Source organism: Cotesia glomerata, linkage group LG1, assembly GCF_020080835.1.
Source record: "Cotesia glomerata isolate CgM1 linkage group LG1, MPM_Cglom_v2.3, whole genome shotgun sequence".
NCBI lineage: Eukaryota > Metazoa > Arthropoda > Insecta > Hymenoptera > Braconidae > Cotesia > Cotesia glomerata.
In genome coordinates, this window is record NC_058158.1 from 29,052,636 (window position 1) to 29,063,053 (window position 10,418).

The 10,418-nt window shown below is 26.2% G+C and overlaps 4 protein-coding genes across 7 annotated transcripts; 1 reads left to right on the top strand and 3 right to left on the bottom strand.

Moving 5' to 3' along the window:
• Positions 1-448: 448 nt before the first annotated feature.
• Positions 449-2,495, bottom strand: LOC123262996. The gene is made up of 4 exons (XM_044725508.1): positions 2,326-2,495; positions 868-1,063; positions 650-776; positions 449-575 (listed from the first exon to the last, which is right to left on the bottom strand). Exons 2-4 carry the CDS (start codon positions 1,021-1,023, stop codon positions 466-468), a joined length of 393 nt encoding a protein of 130 aa, XP_044581443.1. The 5' UTR covers positions 1,024-1,063; positions 2,326-2,495; the 3' UTR covers positions 449-465.
• Positions 2,496-3,314: 819 nt separating this feature from the next.
• LOC123267495 lies at positions 3,315-4,875 on the bottom strand. Its single transcript, XM_044732160.1, has 4 exons — positions 4,643-4,875; positions 4,248-4,544; positions 3,572-3,904; positions 3,315-3,499 (listed from the first exon to the last, which is right to left on the bottom strand). Exons 1-4 carry the CDS (start codon positions 4,812-4,814, stop codon positions 3,369-3,371), a joined length of 933 nt encoding a protein of 310 aa, XP_044588095.1. The 5' UTR covers positions 4,815-4,875; the 3' UTR covers positions 3,315-3,368.
• A 1,055-nt stretch (positions 4,876-5,930) lies between these two features.
• LOC123265621 (N-alpha-acetyltransferase 80) lies at positions 5,931-7,841 on the top strand. Of its 2 annotated transcripts, none has more exons than XM_044729438.1 (4): positions 5,931-6,057; positions 6,389-6,502; positions 7,245-7,375; positions 7,466-7,841. In XM_044729438.1, coding segments are annotated over exons 1-4 (576 nt in total). In that variant the 5' UTR covers positions 5,931-6,055; the 3' UTR covers positions 7,795-7,841. The 2 variants fall into 2 exon arrangements, with proteins under 2 accessions (XP_044585373.1, XP_044585363.1); XM_044729428.1 differs by lacking the exon at positions 5,931-6,057 and adding an exon at positions 6,108-6,262.
• LOC123265630 (flavin reductase (NADPH)) lies at positions 7,805-10,151 on the bottom strand. Of its 3 annotated transcripts, none has more exons than XM_044729469.1 (5): positions 10,004-10,151; positions 9,730-9,867; positions 9,474-9,638; positions 9,178-9,399; positions 7,805-8,102 (listed from the first exon to the last, which is right to left on the bottom strand). In XM_044729469.1, the coding sequence occupies exons 2-5, from the start codon at positions 9,800-9,802 to the stop codon at positions 7,951-7,953; spliced, it is 612 nt and encodes a 203-aa protein (XP_044585404.1). In that variant the 5' UTR covers positions 9,803-9,867; positions 10,004-10,151; the 3' UTR covers positions 7,805-7,950. The 3 variants fall into 3 exon arrangements, with proteins under 3 accessions (XP_044585404.1, XP_044585396.1, XP_044585386.1); XM_044729461.1 differs by having other exon boundaries at positions 9,730-9,893; positions 9,996-10,151; XM_044729451.1 differs by lacking the exon at positions 10,004-10,151 and having other exon boundaries at positions 9,730-9,986.
• Between the last annotated feature and the right edge of the window lie 267 nt (positions 10,152-10,418).

Below are 10,418 nucleotides of genomic sequence, written 5' to 3' on the forward strand. Positions count from 1 at the left end.
AGTAATCTTGTAACCTATGTAAACCAACGTAATTTAAATATTGATGGCTTTGAGGGAGCTTTGGTTCCAAAGCCAAATAAATTTTTATCTATCTATCTATCTATCTATAATCACTGAAAAATATTGGTGCGTGCTGGGATCGAACCCGGGCCCCACTCTTTCGAAAAGCGAGCACCGAGCCGACCAGGCCATTGCCAGCCAATTTTTTAGACGTAATTATAAAAATAAAATTTTTAAAAATAATATATTTACTATACAACCTACTCTTAATATTTTAAATAACAGACACAAAAAAAAATATAAATTTAGCAATAGAAACAAAAATTTGTTTAAAAGAGCCAACTAATGACAAAAATATTTGGTTTGTATGAAATTATTTTCTTTTATTCAATAAATAAGTTACAATATTACACACTTTTTCTTTTATAAAAAGTAGTAAATTAATTAATTATTTAGTAAATAAATTTAATTATTTGCAGCTTCCTTATTATCATTTTGATCAGGCTGGTTTGGTGTGATTTTTTCATTCATACGGTTAACTAGTAACTTCACTGATTCTTTAGGAGTATCACCTTCTGTAAAAATATCATTTTATGAAGTAGATATAAGTTAAAATAGTAAAAATCGTTTAATTTTTTAAAACTCTTACTTATTGGAAAACAGCTGCCATACTTTTTTAAAAAATGTGCTACTGGGGAATCTGCAGGCAATATTCTAATATTCATCACATTGAAACCCAAAAAAGAATTCAAATCGATTGAATTATCCGGTTTTATCTGTTAATAATAAATGAAATTAAATATTATTATTTTCATAACTACAGTCAATGAAATCATTTTAAATAATGATCAAAATTATATATCTTACGGCACCACTTTCTTGAAGACCCTGCGTGAGAACGTCGTAAATTTCTTCTTTTTCCAATTCATCCATGTCTTCAAATTTAACATTCTGAAGATGATTGAACATTCGCTCTATTACTTCTGTCAAATTTTCTGAAGTATCTGGTGAGTTTCCTTCCATTATTCAAACCAATTGTATGTTATCAAAAATGAGGTTATATCTGAATGAAGAAATATTCATTGGTTGAAGTTTTGTAAATGTTATGAACATTAACTTAAGACAAAAATGTAATTAAAGAAACATTCATAAAATATTTATTTATCTTAATGAAACTTCGAAGAAAATTTTAATAAATTTAATTTCTGATGCTTAAACAAAGATTTCTATCAGTGAATTATTGATATAGTGAAAAAAAAAATTTTATGACCGGCTCCATCTACTGTATTGTTCCAGAGACGACCGAAAGTATCGTTATAGGTACGATCCAAGTAACTATAAGAAGCAGTCTGGATCGCGATCGTTGCGATCTAGTGTTGCCAGATTGAGCTATTTTTATTTGCGATCGGTGGTTAAATTTTATGGTTGGCCTTTAGTAGCCGATTGAATCTCAAGTCTAAAAAAATTATTTTTTTCGGAATATTAATAATTTTCTCTAATGGCCAATTGTGACTAAAAAGTATATTTAATGTTTTGCGCGCAGAAATTTTTATCTTTTCATCACCAAGAAAACTCTAATTAATATAAATAATTTATCAACTCTGTGAATAATGATTGTAATAATATTATTATAATTATTATCATAGTCATTAATTACATATGTTATTGATAATCATCAATACTGTGATAAACATTTTCACTGCTTGAGTAATAAATGAACAATTTCGTTAGGACTTATACAATTTTTTGCAAAATAAAATTTGAAATTTTGTATTAGTATGATCTTTCTTCCTTACTAAACTATTTTTAAGCTACTCCAATGCCACTCATCGGCGGTTTTCTTTAAAATTTTTCTGGCAACACTAGTCCAGTCGGCCTGGAAAAAAGCGGTTTGTTGGCTACTTTTCGACAAAATGGTCCGATTTAAAATTTTTTTTTTTTTTAAATACTAAGAAAGATATTCTAATCATTTGTGTGTATGTAGGAGGTGTTGTTTTTTTTTGTTTAAAAAATAGAGTTTTAGCGCTGAGATTTAAATTAAAGTATCTCGAAAACTACGCAAAAGTAGTCAAGACATGCAGTCAATGAAATTTAGAGAATTAAATAACGAAAAAAATGAGCCAAGCCCGATGTTTCTATGACCAATAGTTTACGAGATATGAATTTTTTAATGTAAAAAAATACGGTTTCACTCAAGCGCTTATAAACAAACAGCTGTAATTCCTCGAAAAATCATTCGATTTGTTTTTTTTTTTTTTTTTTATCATAGCTACTATAAAATTAAATAAACTATATGCCTGTATAATTTATTAATTAAATACTTACTGCGTTGATATGAATAGACAGAAATTTGACGTTAAAATAATTAAACACGATATTTTTATAATTTAAATGTGATTTTCGGCGTACAAATGTAATTGTTTTGTACAGTATAAGCATAAGATTGTAAAGTAATGCGTGTTGACGGAACGTGTGCGTCAGTTACAATGAGCCAGCCAGTGCGACTTAGAAGAGAGGGGAGAGCTATTGGAGAAAAAATATTATAATAGTTATAAATAGTTATAACTAATATGATGTAATTTGAAAAACCTCGAAAAAAAAAGTAAGATCTACATTAGTTAATTATTATTAATCAATTAATAAATTTGTTGCCACGTAGCGTTATCTTATGACGACCATTAATGATGTTCATTTGTAAATTAATTTAAATTTCTTTTTATAGTTTATCACTCTTGCATCATCTTATGTCATAAATGGAGATTTCTTAAGGAAGTTGTTGCGTGATAGGCATTTCAACAGAAAATTATGAAATTTTTTTTATTGAAAGATAAATATATTAATAATTCACTACCAAAATTTCAGATCAATTGGACGCACCGTTTTGAGTACTTTTCGAAATCTTTACGGTATAGAGATGGTAAAGTTAGTATGAAATCTTCCGTACCATTCGAGTGGGCCAAAGATTTCATACTAACTTTATCATCTCTCTATACCGCTACGTGTAAAAGATGCAATTTCAAAAATTAATTACTCAAAAACGGTGCGGTCAATTGATCTGAAATTTTGGTAGTGAATTATTAATATATTTATCTTTCAATAAAAAAAATTTCATAATTTTCTGTTGAAATGCCTATCACGCTACAACTACCTTAATGAAAAACTTTGAATTTTTTCTTAAAATTTTGTCTTTGATAATAAGCTTGGAACATGGTGAAGAAACTAATGAAAATTTTGCATAAAAAATTGACACGAACTTTATGAATTTCCGAGATTTTTTTTAATTATTAAGAAAAAATAAAATAAATTATCGTACGTAAACGGTAAATAATATTTCATTTATTTTATACTACATAATTTCTATTTTACTATTAATAATTTTGAATAAAAGAAACTAAAGTTTCATGGTAGTTTTTTTCCGCAATCCGCGCTGCGTTTTTGAATACTCTGCAGGTAACTAATCTTGAACAACTGCCATGTTTCAGGAAAATTTTCATATTTTCTGAAAACAAATGAAAGTATTGATTAGTAAAATAACTTTTGAATTATAATTTGAAATAATAACAAACCATACTTTTAAAAGTTTTAATCATAGTATCACAATAAGAAGATCCGCGAAGAAAACATTCGATAGTCGTTGCCTCATAACTATTGTCATGGTGAGGATATCTTTCGTTTAAGATTTCAATGCTACTGATGTTTGAATAAAATCGATCTTCTTCAGAAATAGACTCTTCATTAATTTCGGTTTCTAATTCAGAGTTTCCTTTATAATCTGCTATAATTATTTTATGAACTTCGGTTGAGTAGTTTGCTTCTAGAACATTCTTAATGCTGTTGAACCAATCGAATGTATGTCTGTTACATCCAACACATATACCTAATTCTAAGAAGTTTAGCATTGTATCTGTCAATTATACAAAAAAAGTTTAGTTAAATAAATTTGGTTCATAAATTAAAAATTCGAGAAAAATAATTTAGATTACGAATCATGTCTTAAATACTATAAAAAATTAATTTAATTTAATTCAATTAAATAATTTAATTACAGATGAATAATGGTTTGTTAACATCAATTTATCTAGAGTAAAACTTTGACGTTTTCTTCTTTGGTAATTTTATTTTTCAATATTTTAAAATAGAAGTCAAAATTTTTTGAAATAATTTTCAATTGAAATATTTAAAAAATTTTCAAAACTAAATCATAGTTAGTCTAAATTATTTTTTTTTGAAAAATAAGAAAATTGTACCTTTAAATTCTTTAATCAGCTTTTTACACTGATTATCACGATTTAAACAATCCGCAACCATTCGTTCATAAGCATGATTTTTATAATCACGATCCATTGATTTAAAAAATAACTTCTTAGGTTTATGAAGAGGCGGCTTTTTAATATTTTCTAATTTATCGGCGCTGTACATTTCTTTGATGACAGTCCACTCTTTGGGATAGTATTTTTTTAAATGAGAAAACTGTGTTTTTATAAATACTTTCATGACTACACCATACTCAGCTAAGTCATTGTCAAAATAAGGCACTAATGCATCTGTAAAAAAATTTAATGTTAATAATTTACTATTTTACAGATAATATAATTAGAAGATTATCAATATCTTTTTCGGCAAGAATAATTTACATACTTACTTTTCAACACTGAATCCAGTCTATCACAAGGAGTCACATCGAAAAAACATCCTAAATAATTTGAATATCTCTTTGGGAAAAACTTCAAATTATCGACAGTTCCGTCAGTTGAACACAACATTAGAGCAAAAATTACCACGAATAAAAATAAAAACACAGATCGAATTTTCATGTTTATATGCGGGTTTTTTTTTTATATCTAAGGTTGCAAGAACACTAACTTAAGTGACGAGATTTTGAACCTCCTCACAGCTGGCTGCAAGCGTGAGACCTTTTTCAGGTAAAAACTAACATCTATTATTCCCTTTGATCGAGGGAAGGGGAGTTTATTATTCTAGGATACATTGGAATTTTATTTTATAAGCTTCAAGTATTATTTTTTAAGTAAATATACATATGTATTCTTTTTAAATTTAATAAATGTTTGATGCATTTTTTTAACTTTTTCAAACATATATATGGATTCTACACGGAAATAAAATTGTTGGAAAAATAAGAATTCGTAATCCAGGACCGGATTTTCAATATCTTCATTTTCATAATTTTACATTTTAAAATTTACAAGGGTACATCGTAAAAATTTGTAAATTGACTACGTTTATACGCATTTTTACGATGTAGCATCGTAAATTTTAGAATATAAAATTATGAAAGTGGAGATATTGAAAGTCTGGTTCTGGTTTATTACAATGTGACAATTTTAATTTTTTTCCGTGTAAATTAATATAGAAACCGCAAAATCAAGAAGATATATTTTGTTATTTTTTTCCTAATTTCCGAATTTATTGATAAGACTTTTTTTTTTGTTTAATATTTTGAAAAGAAAAAATCTTAAAAAAAAACACTGTACTATGGTAATAAGAATTAAATTCATAAAATTAGAGCTTGAAAGCATATTAAATTTTTAATAATAATCAATATGACAGTTCAGAATTTCAATTCAGTAATATTCTATTAGATTCAAATTTTATCAATATAATTAACAAATTACATTATAATTTTTGTATAATAGATGGCTCCGATAGTCTTATTGAAAAATTAATTTGTTTTTTTGATGATATGAATATTCATTTCTAAGAACAGTTCAAAATCATTATGTAAGCTCATGTAGCTTCAGTTCTCATTTTAACAGCAACGTACGATCAAGTGGTTACTGTGAGGATTTTTTACTGTGCACTGTATGGTATAATAACGACTGACGATATAGCGAAAATGACGTTTCTGAAAGAAGATAATATACCTTGTCTTGTCACAATCATTCAGTGAAGTTAAAGTTAGTTGAACAAGAACAATACATAAGCACCATCCTTTATGTATTTTAGAAATTTATTTATATTTATGTATATTATATTTCATCACGATGGTGAAAGACATAAATAGTTGTGATCTAATTTTTAGTAAATATTACCCAAAATGTTGGATATTTTTTTTAAAACATATTTATTTTCATAGATGAGTGATAACTAATAACTAATGAATTATAATAATAATAATAGTTATAGATAAAAATATTCCATAGCTGTAAAATAGTTTAATATTTTTTTAAAAATGCTTATTAAATAAATTTAACAAATTAACGATGATTCTTGGCATTCTAACTCGTGGAATTAATAATATTATGTGAGTTTAACTTTTCATACTTTATATTAACTTTCATTGCTTCTTAATTATTTATATTATTTATTATTTTTTATATTTTTTGTCTGATTAGTGGACTTTTATTGAGTAATTATTTTTTTTTTACAGGGAGATGATAAATATGAATTTATACACCATTATTCCTATTCACGAAAGACCTGATTTGTATATGGATTGTTGTAAACTTATCAATTCCGAATGGCCTTCTAGTGACACCAGAAGGTAGTTTATAATTAAATAGATAAATATATGTATTATAATTAATCTTTAATTGAAGGATTTTATTTCTTAATTATATTTTGATAATTTTTTATCTACAAAAAATATTTTATTAGTGAATATAAGCTCTGAATTTTTTTTTTTAAACATAAATAAAAATCATGGTTGCAAGTGACAGATATAAAACTGGCACGCGATTGACGTTTATCTTATCATTATTATTTAATAATAAATTATGAATTTTCATTACAACTATCGTGAAATTGTTTTTAATAATTTAGCAGTAAAAACTTGTATCATTATTTCTTTTTCAAAATTATAATTTTTAATCCTTTACACTTTTAATAAAATTTTTTTAATTATAAATAAGCTCCAATGAAAATATTTCTTAGAGTTTAAGTTAAAAATTTATTGAAACATTTCTTATGTTTACATTTTTAAAAATAGTAAAATTTTATGACATTAAAGTTAGCAGTCACTTGATTATTTTTTAGTTTTTTCTAACAAATAAATTTGTTCCGAAAAATTTATTTAAAAAAATTTTTTTTTTTTTAATTTCTACAAGTCATTTTTTTTTAATTTTTTTGCCATAATTTATTTATTATAAAAATTCTTAAAATTATCAAATATCTGCTAAATTAATTTTCATTAAAATTTTATATTGAAACTATATGAATAATAATTTTAAGACTTCATAAATGGGAAAAAAAAGAATATTTATCTACAAATTACATTATTTCAACAGATTAAGAACACTGAGGATGTCATGTGATAATTTTCCAACTTGTTTGATACTTATAATTGACAACAAAGTAATTGGACATTGCAAAATATCACTAGTACCTAAACTCAATGGCAGCTGTTTCATAGAATCAGGTATTAAATAATTCACCAGCATTATTAAATTTTACTGACAATAAAAATAATGCTAATAATAATAAATAAATAAACAAAATGTATTTTTAGTTGTCATCGATTCAGAATATCGATACCGAGGACTCGGTTCAATACTTTTGCGTGGCACAGAAAACTACGTTTTGACCAAAAACATAAAAAGTATTTACCTCGCAACAAAAGGGCAAGAACAATTTTACCAAAAAAATGGATATTACAACTGCGAGCCCATTGATTTGTGGGACTGTGGAGCAGTCTCAAAACCCATTGATGTAATAAGAAAAAAATATACACACAAAGAAAAATGCTCCGGGCCGCCGCCGCCTCCACTGCCTAATTTATTTTCTTTTAAAAAGTCAAAAATTACCACATCTAAAACCTACATGGTAAAAAATTTATAAAAAGACCAGCTCTATTTATAAAACAAATATATTTTTTTATAAGAAGACATTACATGTTTTATTTAACATTAGTATTTATATTTATTTATTTAAAGTATAACATGTTTATAGCATTGTATTGTAATGTTTCTTGTAATTTTTGATCGTGAATGATAATTACTGCTGAGGATCAGTCGAAAGACCACAAACTTTTTGGAAATGTTCTGGTTTTTCTAAACTATCAACTAAAAATTCTCCCAGCTCATACTTGGAGATGACACGTCCAGGAGACTCATTGTACTTAACAGTGTAGCTTGATTTTGGTGTTGCTAAAAAATATTTAATTATTAATCAATATTAATAAATTAAATCGACGGTCTAATTAGTAATTTGTCTAAGTCCTTGTTTTTTAGAGGGTGATTTTTTAACATTTTGATATAGTAATAATCCAATTATAAATTATTTAAATGATTCAAACCTAAATATTATATCTCGATTAGATATTAATGATATTAAATGATTTTTTAAAGTGATAATAAATTTTGAATTAATTGTTTTTTTCGTACAAATAGAAGATTCTCTAAAATGGAGTTAGACAATTTGCTAATTAGAACGTCGAAATAATTAATTTATACGTCAGTTACAAACTAAATTCAGTCCCTACGATTGCAGCTTTATATTTCTCTCCTAGACAAAGAAGAATTTTGAAAAAAACGCTCTGCTGCGTAATAGATTTTTTAATTATTTATTTCGTAGTAGAGCGTTTTTTTTTTATTCTAATTTTTTTTAAAGAAAAACATAAAACTGCAATAGCTTTATAATCATGAGTGCAACAACGATAGTTTCGTTTCTTGCAATGAGTGTGACGCGAGAAAAAGAGGGGATCGGCTGCACTGATAGAAAGATTTGTTTATAGTTAAAAATATTTGTTAATATTTAACAAGTCATTTATTAGAGACCGATTTTTAGTCCTTAAAAATATTTCTTAGTATTTAAAAAGATTTATTAATATTTAATAAATGAATATCAAGTTTATTAAATACAAACAAATCATTTTAAATACTAAGAAATATTTGTTTAATACTAAAAAGTATTCTCTAATAAATGATTTGTTAACTATTAACAAATATTTTTTAATGCATATAAATCTTTCTATCAGTGTGTTAAATATTTTACAACCCTGAGATTAGTCTAAATCAGATGACTTTATACTGAAATAATTATCTGTTATGTTTATCGACGATTTAAATTGTGATAAAAAAGTAGCAGACTTCCGAAGATTTTAAATAAAAAAAAAAAAAAAAAAATTAAAGGAAAAATTATATGAAGATGTAGATATATTTAAATCGAATCGATACTAGTTTGATGTCTGCCATTTTTATTTCTAGTATAATTTTAAATTACCGGCAATGTGTGGTGGCAAAACCGCAATCCATTTAAGACCGCTTTCTTTGATAGCGTCAAACATACGTTGATGGTCGGCATTTATGTCAAGAAACTGTTTCGGGACTTTGTCCAAATCCCAGAATAAAAATGAAGATAAGCAAACAGATACGCGTTCAACATTATTTTTTTTCATAGCACGTATTATGTTCTTCAATCCATCAGACATTTCAGTTGTAGGCTCTAAAATCATAAATTTATAATTAATAAAATAACTAAACTACTAATACAAAAAATTAACTAAATTTTTAAATTACTTAGATCATTTCTCGTTCCTAGTACAACAACGACTCCTTCCTGATTAGCAATTGATGGTTCAACCTGTTCATAGTTGGTGACATTCCCAACAATGGCTTTGACTTTTCCCTTAAGGTGTTCCGGAATTTTGGCTTCGTCTCTTACGAAGACAGTTACGTCATAGCCTATAAAATATTAAGCAATTATTGATAATTATGTGACAAGTATGTTGATAAAAATTATTTATAAAATGACCTATTAACTTAAAAATATTACCTTTATTAACAGCGTGCTCTAAAGCACACAGGCCAGTCATCCCGGTAGAGCCGAAAATTATAACCTTTTTCATGGTCACAGTGGTGTTTTTTTATTTAGTTACTAGAAGAATGTTCCTTAAAGACACTCGAACAGAGACTGAAATATTTATTCTTTTATAATAATTTATAATAATTTTTATTATTTTATTTCAGTACGTCAATTTGATAAAGATACTGATACAGAATTGATAAGAATTGAGGATTTAATTGGAAAGTATTGCGTCTATACGTACGAGCGTCTATAAATCTTGATAACGAATGACAAACAGCTGAGTCATCTAAGCATAATTTAACTGCCGGTATGTTCTCTTACGCTAGATTGATAATTAACATAGAATCCATGCTAACATTATATTATATCACGTTTTAATAACGTGTTTTTCTATCCTTGTTTAATTTCTTCAATTGGAAGCGAGATCTATAAGAAGTTGAATATTTTTGTTGTTATATTTTTGTGCTTATTGAGACGATAAGTTTAAAAATTTCTATTACTGAAACTTCAGTTTTTTTTTTGGAATTTTAAAATTTGTAAAATTAATTATTCGAAATTATATTTTATATTATATTTGCTTTAACAGGCGAGACCATCTTTTTCTCGCTTTGCTCTCACGGAGCTCAACGGAACTATCTCTGTCGCACTTCCAACAG

Excerpts from the sequence above, each read along its gene's own strand:
- LOC123262996 (XM_044725508.1), bottom strand. The coding sequence starts at position 1,023 with ATGGAAGGAAACTCACCAGATACTTCAGAAAATTTGACAGAAGTAATA. Across the intron at positions 777-867 it reads GTCTTCAAGAAAGTGGTGCC|ATAAAACCGGATAATTCAAT; the intron begins GTAAGATATATA and ends TATTATTAACAG. Across the intron at positions 576-649 it reads TGGCAGCTGTTTTCCAATAA|AAGGTGATACTCCTAAAGAA; the intron begins GTAAGAGTTTTA and ends ATATTTTTACAG.
- LOC123267495 (XM_044732160.1), bottom strand. The coding sequence starts at position 4,814 with ATGAAAATTCGATCTGTGTTTTTATTTTTATTCGTGGTAATTTTTGCT. Across the intron at positions 4,545-4,642 it reads ACTGGATTCAGTGTTGAAAA|ATGCATTAGTGCCTTATTTT; the intron begins GTAAGTATGTAA and ends ATTTTTTTACAG. Across the intron at positions 3,905-4,247 it reads GCTGATTAAAGAATTTAAAG|ATACAATGCTAAACTTCTTA; the intron begins GTACAATTTTCT and ends TATAATTGACAG.
- LOC123265621 (XM_044729428.1), top strand. The coding sequence starts at position 6,222 with ATGATTCTTGGCATTCTAACTCGTGGAATTAATAATATTAT. Across the intron at positions 6,263-6,388 it reads CGTGGAATTAATAATATTAT|GGAGATGATAAATATGAATT; the intron begins GTGAGTTTAACT and ends TTTTTTTTACAG. Across the intron at positions 7,376-7,465 it reads CAGCTGTTTCATAGAATCAG|TTGTCATCGATTCAGAATAT; the intron begins GTATTAAATAAT and ends ATGTATTTTTAG.
- LOC123265630 (XM_044729469.1), bottom strand. The coding sequence starts at position 9,802 with ATGAAAAAGGTTATAATTTTCGGCTCTACCGGGATGACTGGCCTGTGT. Across the intron at positions 9,639-9,729 it reads AGAGCACGCTGTTAATAAAG|GCTATGACGTAACTGTCTTC; the intron begins GTAATATTTTTA and ends AATATTTTATAG. Across the intron at positions 9,400-9,473 it reads AGGAACGAGAAATGATCTAA|AGCCTACAACTGAAATGTCT; the intron begins GTAATTTAAAAA and ends TTATGATTTTAG.